This window comes from Salmo salar, chromosome 10 (genome assembly GCF_965601325.2).
Source record: "Salmo salar chromosome 10, fSalSal1, whole genome shotgun sequence".
Classification (NCBI taxonomy): domain Eukaryota; kingdom Metazoa; phylum Chordata; class Actinopteri; order Salmoniformes; family Salmonidae; genus Salmo; species Salmo salar.
Window position 1 is genome coordinate 81,734,813 of NC_138300.1, and position 22,979 is coordinate 81,757,791.

General features: G+C 42.2%; 1 protein-coding gene across 2 annotated transcripts in view; it reads left to right on the forward strand.

The window, feature by feature from the left end:
• Nucleotides 1-22,979, forward strand: part of LOC106560995 (protein phosphatase 1H) — a 63,626-nt gene extending 40,647 nt beyond the window's left edge. Inside the window, exons 7-10 of one of the 2 annotated variants that reach the window (XR_006757001.2) lie at nucleotides 5,954-6,017; nucleotides 8,010-8,117; nucleotides 17,385-17,915; nucleotides 18,032-18,160. Coding sequence is in view for 1 of the 2 variants with exons in the window: in XM_014124510.3 (XP_013979985.1) it covers nucleotides 5,954-6,017; nucleotides 8,010-8,117; nucleotides 17,385-17,536; nucleotides 18,032-18,179 (472 nt within the window). In the remaining variant the exon portion in view is untranslated. Of the gene's footprint in view, nucleotides 1-5,953; nucleotides 6,018-8,009; nucleotides 8,118-17,384; nucleotides 17,916-18,031 lie in introns of both variants that reach the window. The other variant, XM_014124510.3, reaches the window with a different exon arrangement.

Here is a 22,979-nt window from a genome sequence, read left to right on the forward strand (position 1 = left end):
TCCTTTGTCTTGGTTAAAAACATGTTGTCAATATCTGCACCCACGTGGAAAGTCTGTAAAAGTAATGTGGATGCCAATTATTTGATGGTCCGACTGCATTCTGACCGCTATCAAAACTTATTTTACTTTTGGTGCCAGTGCAAATGATACGAGAAAGTAATCAAGACCACTAGCTTGATTAAGCCTTCTCCATGTACACTATATATACAAAAGTATGTGGACTCCCCTTCAAATTAGTGGATTCGGTCACACCCGCAGAGATAAAATCGAGCACAAAGCCATGCAATGTCTATAGACAAACATTGGCAGTAGAATGGCCTTACTGAAGGGCTCAGTGACTTTCAACGTGGCACCGTCATAGAATGCCACCTTTCCAACAAGTAAGTTTGTCAACTTTCTGCCCTGCTAGAGCTGCCCCGGTCAACTGTAAGTGCTGTTATTGTGAAGTGGAAACATCTAGGAGCAACAACTGCTCAGCCGCAAAGTGGTAAGCCATACAAACTCACAGAACGGTCCCGCTGAGTGTTGTAGCGCATAAAAATAATTTGTTCCTGTTTGCAACATCCGCACAAGAATTGTTCGTCGGGAGCTTAATGAAATGGGTTTCCATGGCCGAGCAGCCGCACACAAGCCTAAGATCACCATGTGCAATGCCAAGTGTCGGCTGGAGTGGCGTAAAGCTCGCTGTCATTGGACCCTGGAGCAGTGGAAATACGTTCTCTGGAGTGATGAATCAATCTTTACCATCTAGCAGTCCGACGGACAAATCTGGGTTTGGCGGATAACAGGAGAACGCTACTTGCCTCAATAGTGCCAATAGTGACAACTGTAAAGTTTAGTGGAGGAGGAATAATGGCCTGGGTTCGGGCTAGGCCCCTTAGTTCCATTGAAGGGAAATCTTAACGCTACATCAATGACATTCTAGACATTTCTGTGCTTCCAACTTTGTGGCAACAGTTTGGGAAGGCCCTTTCCTGTTTTAGCATGACAATGCCCCCGGGCACAAAGCGAGGTCCATACAGAAATGGTATGTCGAGATCGGTGTGGAAGAACTTGACTGGCCTGCACAGAGCCCTGAACTCAACCCCATCAAACACCTTTGGGATCAATTGGAACTCCGACTGCGAGCCAGGTCTAATCGCCCAACATCAGTGCCCGATCTCACTAATGCTCTTGTGGCTGAATGGAAGCAAGTCCCCATAGCAATGTTCCAACATCTAGTGGAAAGTCTGGATTTGTAAGCCTACATACATCCACTTGTTCTAATGTGTTCAGTCCTTTTTCCCATACAACTTCATCTGTAATTGTAGAGTGAATGTCCTTTAAACAATATACATTATATTCCTTCCCTTTTAGCCATGTAAAGACTGATTTTGTCTTTTTTTGAAATTTGCTAAGCCATTACAATTATAACTAGCTGTACTTATTTCACCACTTACCATAATGAGATACAAGTTTAAATTATACTTACCGTAATATATGCCTGTTCACTTACTACCAAAAAGTAGCATGATGATCAGGCTGCTAGACACCTAGTATCAGGGACAACACCCCTTTCTATCTTACCACCCCCGTACCCGTAACGCGCCTTTAGCGTCCTAAAAAACACCTTCAACCGACGATTGGCGTGGCCCAGGTAAGAAATTGTGTGTGGTTAGGATTCTAAGCACGTAGAGCTAATGTCTCTCTCACACCTCTGCACTGAGTGTGGCCCTGCCCGCTCATAAGAGTTGAGATCACTGCACTCCTGCCCATCTCTCATCATCAGCAGAGCAGAGAGCATACAGACAAGCAGCTACACCCACCACCTTACCTCCCCTCCCTCAGTCACACACCACACTGTGGTGGTTGTAAAAAATCCTATGAATAAAACAATAGTCTACTTTAACTAACAATGACAGACAGAAAATAAATCCACACACTGGTATATGCTCCGGGCGTTGGTTAGTCAGACAACGTTTTGACGCCAAACTGTGTCTTTGTCCGGAAAATGAGCCCGTGAATGTCTGGTGCTGTTTGCAGCAACTAAAGTGTTGTTCCTGACGGTCCCAGAGGTGTGAGTGGGAGCAGATATTAGAATAGGATTGTGTGCATGTCACGTTGTCACAGATGCTTTATCTCCAGCAAGACAGAGATAGACCGAGCTCCGAGACGGGGGGAGTTCACGCTAAACACTAACTTCACTGTGTGTCATTTTCAACCTCTCCCTGACCCATTCTGTAATGGTTCAAGCAGACCTCCATAGTCCCTGTGCTACAGAACACCACGGTAACCTGTCTAAATGACTATCGCTGCGTAGCACTCACATCTGTAGCCATGAGATGCTTTGAAAAGCTGGTCACGGCTCACATCAACACCATCATCCCGGACCCACTCCAATTCGCATATCGCCCCCAACAGATCCACAGATGACGCAATGTTTATTGCACTCCACACTGCCCTTTCCCACCTGGACAAAGGGAACACCTATGTGAGAATGTTGTTCGTTAACTACAGCATAGTGTCCTCCAAGCTCATCACTAAGCTAAGGAACCTGGGACTGAACACCTCCCTCTGCAACTGGATCCTGGATGTCCTGACGGGATGCCCCCAGGTGGTGAGGGTAGGCAACAACACATCCGCCACGCTGACCCTCAACACGGGGGCCCCTTAGGATAGCGTGATTAGCCTATAGATAGGATTGGGACACTTTACATTAGAGAAGCTTCCATTAAAGAAAACCCTCTGTTGCTTTGGATAGATAGCGCTCAACCCATGGTGTTGGGAGAGGATGTAAAGCCTTAACACACACTACCATTCAAAAGTTTGTGGTCACTTAGAAATGTCCTTGCTTTCCATGAAAACATACATGAAATGAGATGCAAAATGAATAGGAAATATAGTCAAGACATTGACAAGGTTATAAATAATGATTTTTCATTGAAATAATAATTGTGTCCTTCAAACTTTGCTTTCGTCAAAGAATCCTCCATTTGCAGCAATTCCAGCCTTGCAGACCTCTGGCATTCTAGTTGTCAATTTGTTGAGGTCATCTAAAGAGATTTCACCCCATGCTTCCTGACGCACCTCCCACAAGTTGGATTGGCTTGATGGGCACTTCTTACGTACCATACGGTCAAGCTGCTCCCACAACAGCTCAATAGGGTTGAGATCCGGTGACAGCTGGCCACTCCATTATAGACAGAATATCAGCTGACTGCTTCTTCCCTAAATAGTTCTTGCATAGTTTAAAGCTATGCTTTGAGTCATTGTCCTGTTGTAAGAGGAAATTAGCTCCAATTAAGCGCCGTCCACAGGGCGTGGCATAGCATTGCAAAATGGAGTGATAGCCTTCCTTCTTCAAGATCCCTTTTACCCTGTACAAATCTCCCACTTTACCACCACCAAAGCACCCCCAGACCATCACATTGCCTCCACCATGCTTGACAGATGGCGTCAAGCACTCCTCCAGCATCTTTCATTTTTTCTGCGTCTCACGAATGTTCTTCTTTGTGATCCGAACACCTCAAACTTGGATTCGTCTGTCCATAACACTTTTTTTCCAATCTTCCTCTGTCCAGTGTCTGTGTTCTTTTGCCCATCTTAATCTTTTCATTTTATTGGCCAGTCTGAGATATGGCTTTTTCTTTGCAACTTTGCCTAGAAGGCCAGCATCCCGGAGTCGCCTCTTCACTGTTGAGACTGGTGTTTTGCGGGTACTATTTAATGAAGCTGCCAGTTGAGGACTTGTGAGGTGTCTGTTTCTCAAACTAGACACGCTAATGTACCTGTCCTCTTGCTCAGTTGTGCCCCCGGGGCCTCCCACTCCTCTTTCTATTCTGGTTAGAGACAGTTTGCGCTGGTCTGTGAAGGGAGTAGTACACAGCGTTGTATGAGATATTCAGTTTCTTGGCAATTTCTCACATGGAATAGCCTTCATTTCTCAGAACAAGAATAGACTGATGAGTTTCAGAAGTAAGATCTTTGTTTCTGGCCATTTTGAGCCTGTAATCAAACCCACAAATGCTAATTTTCCTGATACACAACTAGTCTAAAGAAGTACAGTTTTATTGCTTCTTTAATCAGGACAACAGTTTTCAACTGTGATAACATAATTGCAAAATGGTTTTCTAATCAGTTAGCCTTTTAAAATGATAAACTTGGATTAGCTAACACAACGTGCCATTGGAACACCGGAGTGATGGTTACTGATAATGGGCCTATGTTCATCTAAGTAGATATTCCATTACAAATAATCTGTTTCCAGCTACAATAGTCATTTACAACATTAACAGTGTCTACACTGTATTTTTGATAAATTTGATGTTATTTTAATGGACGAAAAATGTGCTTTTCTTTCAAAAACAAGGACATTTCTAAGTGACCCCAAACTTTTGCATGGTAGTGTACGTTTTACCAATAACAGATGAAGGTCAATAACATCAAATGCTGCACTAAAGTCTAACAATACAGCTCCCGCAATATTCTTATCAATTTGTTTCAGCCAATCATCAGTCATTTGTGTCAGTGCAGTACATGTTGAGTGCCCTTCTCTATAATCATGCTGAAAGTCTGTTTAATTTGTTCACAGAGAAATAGCATTGTATCTGGTCCCAACAGCAAACTGATTGGTTGGCTGTTAGAACCAGTAAAGAGCACTTTACCTTTCTTGGGTAACAGAATAACTTTAGCTTCCCCCCAGGTCTGAGGACAATCACTTTTCTCGAGGCTCAGATTAAAGATATGACGAACAGGAGTGACAATATAGTCCACTACCATCCTCAGTAGTTTTCCATCTAAGTTGTCAATACCATGTGGTTTCTCTCTATTGATGGACAACAATAATTTTTCCACTTCTCCCACGCTAACTGTACAGAATTCAAAATTACACTGTTTTTCTTTAATTATTAGGCATTTTATTCAGGTAAAATTTTGTTTGAATGAAAAGAACTACAGTATGATACTATAATAGTTATTCTCTATTCTAGTTTTAGTTCAGCAGAGTCATAAAGGACCATAGATTAAAGGGCTAAAGCGCATGACAGCATTTCTGTGCACAGCCTTACATGCAGAGTTCATGTAATGCCAAATGGATGATTTGGATAACCTGGCTCTAGCTCTGCACTCTGCAGAAAGTGCTGAGTGTGTGAGACTTGCTGGCCCAGGGTGGAAACATATGGTCTCCCCTCCCCGAGTGGAACCTGTAATCCAAAAACCATTCCAGTCTTGTCTAACCCTCTTCTCTCTACACCAGCACAGCTGAAATGCATCTGACAAGGTATGGAGAGACTGCTTCCATTACCAAGCCGGTGTTTTTCACATTAACACGCAGGTGTGAATTTAGAGTAGGAAACTCAGAATCATTTTAGTCAGTATAACGGTGTGATATTCGTGGCAATCGGGTGGTTATTTTCGATATGGTCATAACTGCTGCTAAGCAAGGAAGGTGGAAAAAATGATGGGAAGTAAGTGTCGTGTTCATGACTCACAAGTACATTGGAGACAGTATGGACTTTTTAACATTTAATGTACTATATGTGAATGTTGGGACCTTTCCGTAGCACCTTCATCAACTCCCACAGAATGAGAATATATATATATACACACACACACACACACACACACACACACACACACACACACACCAAAACAATCTGAAACGGTAACACCTCATCTCATACATTCATTGACAATTACCATTTTGTCACAAGGGGATATTTTCACAATATCAACTAGAAAAATATGCTAAGTAATCCATCCGTCGCTCCTTTTCTGTATTGTCTGTGTGTTTTTTTTTCCTCTGATCCTTTCTTCCTATCTCTGTCTCCTTACTCGTCTAGGCTGCAGGCCCTGAGGGAGGCTATGAGGCGGTGTATCTCCATAGCACACTGCATACGAACCCTCTGCCTGCCTCCCTGCCTGGCTGCCATAAAACAAACAAAAACATTAGTCTTCTCTCCTCTCCTGTGTGCAGGGCATATAAAACCATTGAGGACGACGACCTGAAGTTTCCCCTAATCTATGGCGAAGGGAAGAAGGTAAGACTGCTCTCACCCGTTAGCCTCGGACCCAGCCGCCCCGGACCCAGCCTGTTGACGGGGCTACTCCCACGGCCTTGTTTTGAGGAGCTGTAATCACAGCTCCACCAAGGCACCATTAGTCAGCCCACTGTCACTCTGTGGAGGAAGGAGCAGTCTTTGTCTGCAGGAAGGCTAACTGTGGTGGCATTCCAGACCATCTTTATAACAGTATCACTGATCACACAATAAGATTGCTAGCCTATATCATGTTAATGTGGTTCCTGAGATGCAAAGCCAAAGTCTGGTTATCAGCGTATGCTACCCTGCATATTAGGGCCTCTGCAACTCATCTGACATGCAGGCAGTAGTCGGCTGTGTCGTTAGATGAGGACCAGGCAGATGTCACCCAAGTGCAGTCTGTTACCACACCACAGTAAGCCTCCTATCACAGTCGGCTGTGCCCACGACATCAAGTGAAGGCCAAGCTGAGTCCTTCCTTTTGAAGTGAGGGGGAGAGCGATATAGAGTGATAGGGGAGAGGATTGGGTTGTGCTGGAGAAACACCACCGCACTTCAAAGACCGGCACAGCCTGTCGGGGCCGTACCTACGCTCAACAATTAATCCCAGGATGTTTCTCCACCGCCCGAGGAGCTTTATCTCTGTCTTTACCCCTTAGACTCTTCCTCTTTTTCTCCTCCTCCCTCTCTCTCATCTCGCTCTTGTTGCGGCATCTGCACTGCATACTGATCCCAGTTCAGCCCAACTGACTGTACGACTGCCTCCTCGCCCCCCCTCTCTCCTCTCTCTCCCCTCGCCCCCTTTATACTCTTTCGCCCCCTCTGTCTTCCCTCCTCTCTTTCCTTTTCCTCTCTCTCTCCTCCTCACATGGCTCCTTATACAATTAGCACTGCTCCCCAGCTCCAAGCAGCTAGCCCTTTTCAGAGGCAGAGGCGATATGTGCAGACAGTAGGAATCAAAAGGAATTTCACACAGTGTACAAATGAAGGAGACCGTAGTCAACGTCGGTGTCTCAGACTAGGTAGAGAGGAGAGAGATCATTAAGGATTCACAGAACCGGAACATGTTGTGCTTTGCTTCATTGTACAATGAACAATCACTTCCATTGCATTCGAGGTGGCAACTTGGATTATGCAATGGTGCTTGTTTATTTGCCTTTATTTTTTTAAATGGTGTTTGTGTGTGAAGATTAAAATTACTTTATAGGTTAATTGCACACAAGATCCAGCTGTAATTTTATTTCCAATTTTAACCCAACCCCTTCTAAACACACACACACAGTTTTTTTTGGAGAGGTGTGGAGGGCTGCCACGCTGGGTGCCCAGGGAGCTGTTGTTGCGGGTGGTTAAGTACCTTGCTCAAGGGCACAACAGCAGGCAATGGCATCTAGGATTAGATACCAGCAACCCTCTGGTTGTCAGCTCACTTCCCGGGATTCGAACTGGCAACCTTCCGGTTGCTGACTCGCCTCTCTAACCTCTAGGGTGTGTGTGTGTTTTATGAAGATACGATTTGTAGTCCTGTATCTTGTAGCATAGAGCAGTCTCCAGGGAGATATCATTGGGGGTCATCATTATTAAAGTCATGAGGCCATCATTGGTCCAGTTTAAATGTTTCCCTAAATGACAGCGGGGAGTAGTGTTCATCTGGGCCAGGGTAAATAGAATTTCAACTCAGTCGATTCTAGCAGTGAATTGAAATTCATTCCATGTATTTAATAGGGAGATTTTTTTCAAAGAGGATTCTTTCAATTCATGGTTGGAATTTAAATTCCCTCTCCCATGAAGTTGACAGACAGAATTGAAAAACCGGTAGAATTGACTCTGACCCTGAGGTCCACACAGATCAAAGGACTTCAATGGATCAAATTAACCCAAACGTTGGTTTGAAATAATACTTGTTGCCAAAACAGAGTCGGGGAGTGAGGATCATAGGGTCAGAGGGAGGTGATGTTTATAGTTCCTCTCTTTGATGGTCTCATCCCTCCACAGGCACGTGTGTTGGCTACCATCGGGGTCACCAGGGGCCTGGGAGACCACGAGCTCAAAGTGCATGACTCCAACATCTACATCAAGCCCTTTTTGTCCTGCTGCCCGGAGGTAGAGTACGGTACTACTTATTCTCTATTTCCTGTCTATCAATAACCTGGAGAGCATAATAGTGCCATAACAGTGCATCAGACCTTCATGATCAAATGACAGGAAACTGCGTCTGTGTTCCAAAGGGCACCCTATTCACTATTCTATATCAGGAATCATAAACTAGATTCAGCCAGCTGGTCGGGGGGCTGGAACATAATTACAAATCATTTGTAGACTGCAAATTGACCACAAAAAGCCCAAACAGTTTGACTAAAACATAACCATTTCAAACCTTGCTTACATTTGAATACGGTCACGTCGTGTGTCTCTCTTATGGGAGAACTTGGGAACAGATTTCTTAAATTAAAATAACTTGGAGCTGATTTCTTAATTTTTTTTTTACAGTTTCTTATGTGCAACAATTAAAATTTCACTTTTTTTTTTTTTTTTTCCGAATAAAAACACCAACTGGCCTCTGAGACAGGATTGTTTTGAGGCACAGTTCTGGGGAAGGGTACCAAAACATTTCTACAGCATTGAAGGTCTTCAAGAACATAGTGGCCTCCATCATTCTTTGGAACCACCAAAATTCTTCCTAGAGCTGGCCGCCTTTGCTCAGTTTGGCAATCGTGGGAGAAGGGTATTGGTCAGGGAGGTGACCAAGAAGCCGATGGTCACTCTGACAGAGCTCCGGAGTTCCTCTGTGGAGATGGGAGAAACTTCCACAAGGACAACCATCTCTGCAGCACTTCACCAATCAGGCCTTTATGGTAGAGTGGCCAGATGGAAGCCACTCCTCAGTAAAACGCACATGACAGCCTGCTTGGAATTTGCCAAAATGCACCCAAAGACTCTGACCATGAGAAGATTCTCTGGTCTGATGAAACCAAGATTGAACTCTTTGGACTGAATGCCTAGTATCACGTCTGGAGGAGACCTGGCACCATCACTACGGTGAAGCATGGTGGTGGCAGCATCATGCTGTGGGGATGTTTTTAAGCGGCAGGGACTGGGAGACTAGTCAGCATGGAGGGGAAAGATGAACCGAGCAAAGTATAGAGAGATCCTTAATGGAAAAACCTGCTCCAGAGCGCTCAGGACTTCAGACTGGGGCGAAGGTTATCCTTCCAACAGGACAACGACCCTAAGCACACATCCAAGACAACGCAGGAGTGGTTTCGAAGCAAGTCTCTGAATGTCCTTGAGTGGCCTAGCCAGAGCCCGGACTTGAAACCTGATCGAACATCTCTGGAGAGACCTGAAAATAGTTGTGCAGCGACGCTCCCCATCCAATCTGACAGAGCTTGAGAGGATCTGCAAAGAATAATGAGAGAAACTCCCCATATACAGGTGTGCCAAGCTTGTAGCATCATACCCAAGAAAACTCAAGGCTGTAATCGCTGCCAAAGGTGCTTCAACAAAGTACTGAGTAAAGGGTCTGAATACTTACATAAATGTGATATTTCTGGGATATATTATATTTTTTATACATTTGCTAAAATTTCTAAACCTGTTTTTGCTTTGTCATTATGGGTTATTGGTGTAGATTGATGATTGGGGGGGGGGGGGGGTTTAATCAATTTTAGCATAAGGCTATAACATAACAACATGTGGAAAAAGTAAAGGGCTCTGAATATTCGGAATGCACTGTATATAAGATGGAGGTTGTAAATTGCTATGGAATCCGGTCATCAGTGGTTTCTGCAGTTTCAGACTCAGTGAACCCAAGTTCAAGGCATTTCCTGTTGATCATATTTTCAAACAGTGGTGCTTGTAGGTCAAAAGTAAGATGCGGTTAGTGGGAGTGTCATCATTGTTTTACAGTAAGGCATCTCAATGTCAGAGTCTCTCTTGTATATTGTGAAATAGATTCTTTATTGTTTCTCCCACTGGTTGTTATTCCAGTCAGACAGAGGCATTCTTTTTCTGCCGATAGCTTTTTGACTTGTGATCATAAGGTCAACAACGTCACGGATGACCATTGATACATTAGCGATAAGTCTTTGATTCTTTCACAACCACTTTTACAACACTGTCATCATGCAGTGTTTGTTCATTGACTGACTCGTACTCTATTTGTGAGGTGAAGGACGTGCCTCTTATGGAGTAACAACATAGCAAAATGCCCTTGGTCATTGCCATTACAGTACTCCCTCTACCAGCACATGGATACAACAATACATCAAAACCATGGCACTTTGTCCGGAGACCAAAGCCAGGGGCATTACTTGGTGCTCTCGGAGTGTGACATGCAGCAGGATGCCTTTTTATTATACCAGATCAAATCACATTTTATTGGTCACATACACATGGTTAGCAAATCTTATTGCGAGTGTAGCAAAATGCTTCTGCTTCCAACACTGCAGCAATATCTAACAATTCCACAACTACCTAATACACAATCTAAGTAAAGGAATGGAATAAGAATATATCCATATTAATATATGGATGAGCAATGACAGAGCGGCATAGGCAAGATGCAATAGATGGTATAAAATACAGTATATACATATGAGATGAGTGATGCAAGATACATAAACATTATTAAAGTGCCATTATTAAAGTGATTAGTGAATCCATTTATTAAATTGGCCAATGATTTCAAGTCTGTATGTAGGCTGCAGCCTCTCTGTGTTAGTGATGGCTGTTTAACAGTCTGATGGCCTCGAGATAGAAACTGTTTTTCAGTCTCTCGGTCCCAGCTTTGATGCACCTGTACTGACCTCACCTTCTGGATGGTAGCGGGGTGAACAGGCAGTGGCTCAGGTGGTTGTTGTCCTTGATGATCTTTTTGGCCTTCCTGTGACATGGGGTGCTGTAGGTGTCCTAGAGGGCAGGTAGTGTGCCCCCGGTGATGCGTTGTGCAGACTGAACCACCCTCTGGACAGCCTTGCGATTGTGGGCGGTGCAGTTGCTGTACCAGGCGGTGATACAGCCCGACAGGATGCTCTCAATTGTGTATTTAAAAGTTTGAGGGTTTTAGGTGACAAGCCAAATTTCTTCAGCCTCCTGAGGTTGAAGAGGCGCAGTTGCGCCTTATTCACCACACTGTCTGTGTGGACCATTTCAGTTTGTCGTGACGTGTACGCCGAGGAACTTAACATTCCACCTTCTCCACTGCTGTCCTGTCGATGTGGTGCTCCCTCTGCTGTTTCCTGAAGCCCACGATCATCTCCTTTGTTTTGTTGACGTTGAGTTAGAGGTTGTTTTCCTGACACCACACTCAGAGTGAGCTCACCTCCCTGTAGGCTGTCTCGTCGTTGTTGGTAATCAAGCCCACTACTGTTGTGTCGTCTGCAAACTTGATGATTGAGTTGGAGGCGTGCATGGCCAGGCAGTCATGGGTGAACAGGAAGTACAGGAGGGGGCTGAGCACGCACCCTTGTGGGGGGGTCCCAGTGTTGAGGATCAATGAAGTGGAGGTGTTGTTTCCTACCTTCACCACCTGAGAGCGGCCCGTCAGGAAGTCCATGATCCAATTGCACAGGGCGGGGTTGAGAGCCAGGGCCTCAAGCTTAATGGACAGCTTGGTGTGTACTATGGTGTTGAATGCTGAGCTTTAGTCAATGAACAGCATTCTTACATAGGTATTCTTCTTGTCCAGATGGGATCGTGCAGTGTGATTGTGACTGCATCATCTGTGGATCTACAGTACTGGGGCGGTAAGCAAATTGAAGTGGGTCTAGGGTGACCGGTTACGTAGAGATGATATGATCCTTGACTAGTCTCTCAAAGTACTTCATGATGACAGAAGTGAGTGCTACGGGGTGATAGTAATTTAGTTCAGTAACCTTTTCCTTCTTGGGTACAGGAACAATGGTTGCCAACTTGAAGCATGTGCGGACAGCAGACTGTGATAGGGAGCGATTTAATATGTCTGTAAACACACCAGCCAGCTGGTCTGCGCATGCTCTGAGGACGCGGCTAGGGATGCTGTCTGGGCCGGCAGCCTTGCGAGGTTTAACACGTTTAAATGTCTTACTCACGTCTGCCACGGAGAAGGAGAGCCCACAGTCCTTGGTAGCGGGCCGCATCGGGTGGCACTGTATTATTCTCAAAGCGTGCAAAGAAGGTGTTTAGTTTGTCTGGAAGCAAGACGTAGGTTCCGTGACGAGGTTGGTTATCCTTTTGTAGTCCATGATTGTCTGTAGACCCTGCCGCATGCGTCTCATGTCTGAGCCGTTGAATTGTGACTCCACTTTGTCTCTATACTGACATTTTGCTTGTTTGATTGCCTTGCGGGGGGGAATAACTACACTGTTTGTATTCGGCCATATTCCCAGTCACCTTTCCATAGTTAAATGTGGTGGTTTGCGCTTTCAGTTTTGCACTAATGCTGCCATCTATCCACGGTTTCTGGTTAGGGTACGTTTTAATAATCCAATACACTTCCTTATAAACTCACTCACCGAATCAGCGTATATGTCAATATTAATCTCTGAGGCTATCCGGGAACATTTCCCAGTCCACGTGATCAAAACAGTCTTTAAGTGTGGATTCCGATTGGTCAGACCTGCGTTGAATAGTCCTTAGCACAGGTACATCCTGTTTGAGTTTCTACCTATAGGAAGGGAGGTGCAAAATGGAGTCGTTTTCAGATTTTCCGAAAGGAGGGCGGGGAAGGGTCTTGTATGTATTGCGTAAGTTAGAGTATCAGTGATCCAGTGTTTTACAAGTGCAAGTGCTACAGTCAGTATGCTGATAGAATTGAGTTAGTCTTGTTCTCAAATTTGCTTTGTTAAAATCCCCAGCTACAATAAATGCAGCCTCAGGATATATAGTTTCCAGATTGCATAAAGTCCAGTGAAGTTCCTTGAGGGCCGTCGTGGTATCGGCTTGAGGGGGGATGTACACGGTTGTGACAATAACCGAGGAGAATTCCCTTGGGAAATAATATGGTCGGCATTTGATTGTGAGGAATTCTAGGTCAGATGAACAAAAGGACTTGAGTTCCTGTATGTTGTTACAATTACACCATGAGACATTAATCATGAAACATACACCCCCGCCCTACTGTTTATTCCTGTCGGCGAGATGCACAAAGAATCAAGGTGGCTGTACCGACTCCGACAGCATATCCCGAGAGAGCCATGTTTCCGTGAAACAGAGTATGCTACAATCCCTGATGTCTCTCTGGAAAGCAACCCTTGCCTTAATTTCGTTGACCTTGTTATCTGGAGACTGGATATTAGCGAGTAATGTACTTGGAAGCAGTGGGTAGCGTGCGCGCCTCCGAAGTCTGGCCAGATGACCACTCCGTCTGCCTCTTCTTCGGCGGCGTTGTTTTGGGTCAGCCTCTGGAATCAGTTCAAATGCCCTGCGTGGTTCGGAGAAAAGATCCGCTTCGGGAAAGTCGTATTCCTGGTCGTAGTGCTGGTAAGTTGACATCGCTCTGATATCCAATGGTTCTTCCTGGCTGTATGTAATAACACTTAAGATTTTCTGGGCTAACAATGTATACATCAAAAAACGAAATACTGCAAAGTTTCCTAAGGACTAGAAGCAAGGCAGCCCTCTCTGTCAGCGCCATATTTTCCAGAAGATACATAAAGAGTGTGCTGTAGCAGAGGTAACGGGCACAGTAACACTGATCTATACAGTTAGAAGACCTCTTTGTGGAACCTGCAGGCGCTAGCTGTCTTATCATAAAAGATGAGATCAAGCTCAAGGAAAGGAAGACCATATGGTCATTTCCATGTAAAAGGACCCACGAGCACCAACGTGAAGTTCATAGGAGCATCTCAAATTGGGTGTCAAATGAAAGCTAAGAGTCTATATTTGTGAGAAATGAAGGCATATATACTTTTTTCAACCATTTTCCATCCTGAAGATTCGGAATAAGCAAAGGCTTTGATTTCTGGTCAAACAGATGGAAAATGGGTTTTAGAAAACATCTACCGGTACTAGAAAAGTCTTAAGGTATTAGAAATGCATCAAAACATCCTAAAAATGTTTGAAGACTCCTGCCAACTAATATTAACTTATATTTAGTTTTGGAGAAATGTTTGAAATTATTTTACCAAAAACCTGCATATCTTTAAGATTTTTTTCAAATGTCTCATCCTCATGAGGGAGGAAAATGAAAGTTCACAGAAGTAATAAGTAAAGGTAGACATATCAATTTTGTTTATGAATTATTAAGTGATTTAAAACTCAATTCCTTTACCAAATCTGTAATGGAATTTCCCAAAATTCATGCAATTGAAATGGCTACAATGGGAAATCATAGTAGCGACAAACCACATTTGGGTTCACAAGTTTAGACAGCGCAGTAGAGGGTAGTACTGTACAGTAGAGCACATGAGTTGAGTACACTATATTGTACTCTACTGTACTCTACTGAGCTCTACTGTGCTGTACTTTGATGTCCAAACTTGTGAAACTTAGACGTCTATGAATGGTTCAGATTTGGTCTGGACCAACCAAATTTGATCTTGTTTGGGGGCAGAGCTCATTAAAATAATAGTCAGTGTGTAGAGTAGCATCCACTTCATTTATTGTAGTTCAATAACCAAAATATATTTTTTCAAAGTTGTTGTGCCATGTCATAGCTGACATCCCATTTTTTCTGCAGACATCATTGAATCTTGAGTTTTTGGAAAATGTGGACATAAAAAAACAGATTTTGCCAAAATTCAGTTAGTCCTTCCAGTAAATGTGTTTTCGAAGTTTACATACACTTAAGTTGGAGTCATTAAAACTCGTTTTTCAACCACTCCACACATTTCTTGTTAACAAACTATAGTTTTGGCAAGTCAGTTAGAACATCTACTGTGTGCATGACACAAGTCATTTTTCAACAATTGTTTACAGACAGATTATTTCACTTATAATTCACTGTATCACAATTCCAGTGGGTCAGAAGTTTGCATACACTAAGTTGACTGTGCCTTTAAACAGCTTGGAAAATTCCAGAAAATTATGTCATGGCTTTAGAAGCTTCTGCTAGGCTAATTGACATCATTTGAGTCAATTGGAGGTGTACCTGTGGATGTATTTCAAGGCCTACCTTCAAACTCAGTGCATCTTTGCTTGACATCATGGGAAAATCAAAAGAAATAAACCAAGACCTCAGAAAAATAATTGTAGACCTCCACAAGTCTGGATCATCCTTGGGAGCAACCAAACGCCTGAAGGTACCACGTTCATCTGTACAAACAATAGTACACAAGTATAAACACCATGGGACCACGCAGCCGTCATACCGCTCTGGAAGGAGTCGCGTTCTGTCACCTAGAGATGAACGTAGTGCAAATCAGTGCAAATCAATCCCAGAACAACAGCAAAGGACCTTGTGACGATGCTGGAGGAAACAGGTACAAAAGTATCTATATCCACAGTAAAACGAGTCCTATATCGACATAACCTGAAAGGCCGCTTAGTAAGGAAGAAACCCCTGCTCCAATACCGCCATAAAAAAAGCCAGACTACGGTTTGCAACTACACATGGAGACAAAGATCATACTTTTTGGAGAAATGTCCTCTGGTCTGATGAAACAAAAATAGAACTGTTTGGCTATAATGACCATTGTTATGTTTGGAGGAAAAAGGGGGATGCTTGCAAGCCGAAGAACATCATCCCAACCATGAAGCAGGGGGGTGGCAGCATCATGTTGTGCGGAGTGCTTTGCTGCAGGAGGGACTGGTGCACTTCATAAAATAGATGGCATCATGAGGTAGAAAAATTATGTGGATATATTGAAGCAACATCTCAAGACATCAGTTGCAAATGGGTCTTCCAAATGGACAATGACCCCAAGCATACTTCCAAAGTTGTGGGAAAATGGCTTAAGGACATCAAAGTCAAGGTATTGGAGTGGCCATCACAGAGTCCTGACCTCAATCCTATAGATAATTTGTAGGCAGAACTGAAAAAGCGTGTGCGAGCAAGGAGGTCTGTAAACCTGACTCAGTTACACCAGCTCTGTCAGGAGGAATTGGCCAAAATTCACCCAACTTATTGTGGGAAGCTTGTGGAAGGCTACCCGAAACGTTTGACCCAAGTTAAACAATTTAAAGGCAATGCTACCAAATACTAATTGAGTGTATGTAAACTTCTGACCCACTGGGAATGTGATGAAAGAAATAAAAGCTGAAATAAATATTTCTCTCTACTATTATTCTGACATTTCACATTCTTAAAATAAAGTGGTGATCCTAACTGACCTAAGTCAGACCTGTCTTTTGCTAGGTAAAGCCCCGCATTATCTCAGCTCATTGATCACCATAGCAGCACCAATCCGTAGCAGGGGCTCCAGCAGGTATATTTCACTGGTCACCCCCAATGCCAATTCCTCCTTTGGCCGCCTTTCCTTCCAGTTCTCTGCTGCCAATGACTGGAACAAATGACTGGAACAAAAATCACTGATGCTGGAGACTCATATCTCCTTCACTAACTTTAAGCACCAGCTGTCAGATCACTGCACCTGTAAATAGCCCATCCAACAACCTCATCCCCATACTGTTTTTTGCACCCCAGTATCTCTACTTGCCCATTCATCTTCTGCACATCTATCACTCAAGTGTTTAATTGCTAAATTGTAATTATTTTGCCACTATGGCCTATTTATTGCCCTTATCTTACCTCATTTGCACACACTGTACATATACTTTTTTTCCTATTGTGTTATTGACTGTGTGTTTGTTTATTCCATGTGTAACTCTGTTGTTGTTGGTGTCGCACTGCTTTGCTTTATCTTGGCCAGGTCGCAGTTGTAAATGAGTACTTGTTCTCAACTAAATTTTTACTAGGATTAATTATCAGGAATTGTGAAAAACTGAGTTTAAATGTATTTGGCTAAGGTGTATTGTAAACTTCTGACTTCTTCAACTGTAGCTCATTCTAATGTTTCTACTACTGTACATTGCATTTTAGTTACACTGTTTGTACACACTGCATATTTATTTCTACACTGGATTCATAACCCCCTCTATCTACTGCTGTACATATTATTCTTAGTACATCATGTGTATATATGTATAGATTGCATTTGGATTACTGTTACAGTGCTATTTAGTTGTTAATTGAATTTATTCTGACATTTTGATAATTTTTTTGTATACGTTTTAATATTGCGTACTGTGACATTTTACTGCATTGTTAGGAGCTAGTAACATAAGCATTTCGCTGGACCCGCAACATCATCTGCTGAACTGTGTACGTGACCAATAAACTTTGATTTTATAGTGGTAGAGACATGTTACAAATGATTTACAGACAGGATGTGCCTCTGATCTTCTCTCTGGAATAACATAACCATTACCTCCCTCTATGCCCATCCACAGGTCAAAGTTTACCCTCTGACTCAGTACGAACACGGGGCGGATGACGTCCTGGTGATGGGGACAGACGGGCTGTGGGACGTTCTCTCCAACCAGGAGGTTGCCGAGGCAGTCACCTGCTTCCTGGCCAACTGTGACCCTGATGACCAGCATAGGCATGTTGCGTTCATTCTACTGTAGCACAGCTGCTGCCCCCAGTCAGATAGAGAGATAAATATTGTAGTCACAAGCCTGAACTTCCACTCACCCTGCTCTTATTTGGAGAGGATGACCGTTGTTATCTTGTCGTAATTACACACTTTTCTAAACATTTGGATAAGTACTTTCTGAAGTTGATGAAGAGCTTGTGAGACTAGTAATGGAAAGATTCCTTTCTTGAGGATGCCATGGCATGGGGGTTGATTTAAGTAATCAAAACAGGAAAAACATTCAAATCGTTTCCGAAATGTCCTACCCCTTCAAGGCTTTCTTAGTTTGGGGATTAGTAAGTTCGCTTCAGGTGGCTAGTGGAAGCGTTTAAAGACTTTCTGAATGGTAGGTTGTCATGTCATTATTCTCTTGCTATTTGTACACACACTGGAGATTAACACAACTAGCTGTCTGCTTTATGTCTCTGTATACTGTCCTTTGTCTCTTCCATTTTGCTCCAGGTACACGATGGCAGCTCAGGACCTGGTCATGAGGGCGCGGGGGGTTCTGAAGGACCGAGGCTGGAGGATAGCCAACGACCGGCTGGGCTCTGGAGATGACATCTCCGTCTACATCATCCCTCTGATGTACGGAAACCGGCAGACCTAGTCCAGGCCCAGCTCGCCAGCACCTACCATGGGACTCAAGACATAGGCTGTGTCCGAAATGGCACCCTATTCCCTATATAGTGCACTGCACTACTTTTAGCCAAGTCCATAGAAAGTAGTGCAGTATATAGGGTATGGGATGCAATTTTAGGCACTCTCCCAAGTGGCAGACCTAGCTGAGGCCCAGCTAACCACCCACCATGGGACTCTAGACAGGCTGCTCCCCCTCTCCCATCTATCCTAACCCCCCTTTCCTTAAATCAATGTCGTGGTGCTCACACAGTGCTTAATCCTGGATTGTTTTCCTGGGGAAGCAAAATGGCACCTGGTTGTTGTACAGTACAGGGTAGCGTGATTGTGCTTCTCTCTTGTGAAAGGAAATTCTCAGGATGTTACAATATACAGTACCTTCAGTTTCTTCTTTTGTTTCTGTGCTGCAAATGAAAAATTGACAATTCTGGAGTCAAAGACCTATAAGGGCCATGTATTTTAAACTTTTGAGTAGGCTATGGTTTCTGCATAGCCAAATATTTTCTGTTACAATGGAAGGCTATAGCTTTCACAAAGGTGATCCTACTCTTTTGGATATCGCATAGGACAATTTTAAATGAAGGGCAAAGGAACCGTCTTTCGAAGTGCAGTGCTTTATGGTGTTGGTTTTTAGCCTATTTAGATGAGCTATTGTTAATATATTACTGATTATGAACATGTAAATAAGCTTAAACATGAATGGATTTTAGATATAGATTTCAGTTATATACCCTGTTTGAGTTGTGTGTACAGTATACGTTATGGAACCTGTTTTGTTCCTATGATGTTCCGTGTGTCTTTTCTGACTAAAGTCAACCATCCACAAGTCACTGACCTAGACTAAGGGTGTCAAACATACAATCTGGCCTAAGGGTGGTTTTAGTAAAAATCGGTTTTATGTTTAGAAATGATAATGGACCTACATTTTATACAGTTTCTTGACTGTGTTCAACTGGCTAATAATCACCAAAATGAAAGCTAGACAGTCAGGGAGCATCAAATTCCAAAAACGATGGATAGAGGACTTTTTTTTTAACCACATTTTGACAGCTAGGAAATAATAAAAATATATATGACTAGCAAAATGACTGACTCTTCTGACCTAGACTGTACAATCCTACCACAAACATACTATGGCTTTCAGAACCATGGTTTGGGTGTTCCTCTCCAAGTGTAAAATGAATGAAGTCAGACTGGTTTTATTGCCAGTGACTGTTTAACTTTTCTCCATTTTGATCGGTTTGTATTTTCTTTGTCATTGCTGTACTCCTGAATCTGAATTTACTTAAAGGATATGAAGGGACACATCTTCACACTCGATTAGGGTTGCAAACGGCATGTATATTACTGGGAACTTTCTATGTTTTTTTGGTATCTTTCAAGGATTTTATCCTATCCATCACAAGACATTTAGTGGCCATTTTGGGTACATCTGATTATCACAGGGGTCTGTAATAATCTCTGGCCCTCTGTGTGGCTTTATCACATGTACAATATATGAAATAATTGAATAAGATAAAGTATAGAATGAGAAAGCTGTAAAAACATTATCCTAAATATACATTTAGAGAATACCATTGGTGTTTAATGAGGGTTACAGCATTAAATATCTTTATTTTTATAAAATATTTTACAAACTTTTATTTTAATTACTATGTATTTATTGGCTTCAAACTGGTGTCAGTTGTGAAAAAAAAGTCAGTTGGAAGAGTTGCAGAGGGATAATCAACGAAGGGCTATGCGTTCTATGCAAAACAATAATGAACAACGTGGAAGGTGTGTTCCAAGACGCGATAGCGGAGTAAACTGACCTTCCATGGAGTTGGATAATTTCCCAGAGAACGCATAGAGCCCCGTTGTTGATTATCCGTTTTATACCATAGCTATACTTTAACACATTTGCCAGAAATGTGTTCAAGTTGCCGTGATAACCAAACAGACGTGTTTGTTTAGCTAACCAAACCATCAGTCCTAGCTTGCTATTATGAAAATCGAATTCAACAATGCCAATAATGTTTTCAATTCGACTTTTGCTTTCAAAAGCAGCTCAAACAAAACATGTAAGAGTGAACTATAGCCATTGAATTTTATGGTGTTGATATACCGTGCCTTTATAGGGAAATGACGCATGCTCTAGAATGCCAATCAGAAACAAGTATTCAACAATGCCATGGTATAGTTAAGCAATAAGACCCAAGGGGATGTGGTATATGGCCAATATGCCACAGCTAATGGCTGTTCTTAAGCACAACGCAGAGCAGAGTGTCTGGATACAGCCCTTAGCCATGGTATTTTGGCCATATACTCTACCACAAAGCACTGCCGAGCCTTATTGCTATTATAAATTGGTTACCAAAGTAATTAGAAGAGAAAATATTTATTTTTAATCATACCCGTGGTATACGGTCTGATATACCACAGCGTTCAGCCAGTCAGCATTCAGGGCTCAACCGCCCAGTTTATAATTGAAAAAAATTATGTTGTTGATTAGATGCTTTTTTTTCATTAATTAGGCTATTTTCTCTTGAACCATAAGATCTATCTACTAGAAACCCTTGCACAATATGGACACAGATAAAACAAATTAATACTATATGATATATTTTTTTACAGTTCTAGTATCAATTACCAAAGTTATGATAGATTGTGAAAGATTTTCTGTGAATTATCAAAATTACTGAAGATTGTGGTAACTTTGGTAAATTACTGGTAGCTTTGCAACCCTACATTTGATACAGAATAGTGAAACATCTACCTCATGCTTTTGGTTTGTTTTAAACAAGAGATCCAATCCCTTGTCCCTGTTTCACCTGTGCATTTTTTCTGTATGTCAAATACATGTCAGCATCATCCTGTGTTGCGAGCTTGTTTACTTTAGAAATATGACACTGCATAGGTACTGTGCAGGTGCCATTCTTTACTTAAATAATGTCATGTCATTAGTTTTCATACTAGTATGGCTTAGTCTAGCTCTGTTCAACATTGTATAATGGCAGGGATGGGCAACAGTTGCGCTCGCATACACACCAAACATTTTAGTCCCCCCCCTCGAGAGCGGAGATTTAAAAAAAAGTTTAGAGTTCATTTTGAGAATCTACAAATTTTGCTATGGGGTGTAGAGAAAATGTTGCAGTTCTAAAGCAAGTTTGCTGCAATTCCACACAGTTTGCAGTTTTTAATATGATAACTGACTGATTTCACAAAGTCAATCGGGGCCCACTGATGATAATTCGACCATAATAAGTTTATATAGTTTAGCAGCCAGCTAATTTAGCTGTCGTTGGCTAATTTACTGACTCTGAAATAACAAGATAAAAACTGTTGATGCACAACCAAATTTCTTAAATTGCACCATGTGTATTTTACTATTTTAACTCTCAACAGTAAGTTGAGACCCCCACTGAGTCCCCCCCCCCCCCAAAAAAATAAACATATTTGATCAAAGGGCGTTCAAAAGGAGAGTTGCTAGTTGCCCATCCCTGTATTAGGGGAAACTCCCCTATCTGTCATATATTACATGAATATGACATAAGTATAAATGGTTTACTGAATGTTGTGAGGGCAGAATATTTACTTGAGACATGGTTGTGTCATTTTATCTTGAAACAAATGCTTGATTTAATCAAAAGTTCAAGTTACAACAAGTGTGTATCTCTCAAATGAACATTCAGACCTTAAAGGCTAGAGTTACATCAGATACATGTATTAGGAAGTGTTTAGGAGAAACACAAGATGCATTGGAATGTTGGAATGAAACTGTTGCCCTCTGTTTTTTTTTGTCGTTTTGAAATGATGTTTACTTGTAGTTTACTGTTCCTATGTCACACAACTCAGGGAGCTATGTGACTGATTCTCATGCCGGATGTTGAACAGAATGTTTTCTCTGTTAGAGTGTATTTTATCCTGTATCCTTGTGTTGTTGTGCAGTCTGGTATTTACACTTTGCTTGAACCGATACTCTGCAAACTAACCATTTATGGCGTTGACCTGAATCAATTTCTGTTCAGATACAGTATGAAGGATGTACAGTGTTTTGGGTTCCCACCTTTTTCCCTTTTATGGATCAGAGGATGGAACTAGCATCTATTTAAATGCTTGATGCACTTCAGTGATGTAGTATGTATATTCTTTATTCTATACAGTGGGCTGACAATGTCTGCTGGATGATCAGTCAGGAGCTACATTAATAGGCATTCCACCTCACGTAGGACCTCTACTGATGACACTGATGCTCTAAAGATAAACCCATACAGTCACTAATGATGTCAGAACTTGGGACTTGCAAGATGTGTCTGTGGCGTTTTCAGTGGATTCCTATCTGAGTTGTTTAAAAAACGTTTTTAGGGAGGTGTTGACGTCTACAACCGCGGTTTCTAATCCAGTCAAATCAGTATCTAGTCATGCATATATTCCATGTTAACTCTTACCACTGTTTACCTTTGTTAGCATGTTTCTTTTCAAGCTGTTTCAAAGTGTTTCTGTTTTGATTACACAAACTGTACTCAACTGCTCTATGACTGACTCGCTCAAAACAATACAGAAAGAGACTCATGCAGAATGTAAAAAAGAATTGTAAATACAGTACAATGTAAAAAGACAAGTCGGAAACAAGTCTATCCTTTGTAATACTGTATATGTTGGACATTTTTTGTAACTCCAAAAAACACTAAATGAATTAAACGGGAATTCGTAATGTTTTCAAAACGTAAATGCAGTGTAAAAAATTAAGGATTGCTTTTACAATTTATAAAAAATGCTGTGTGAGCCATCA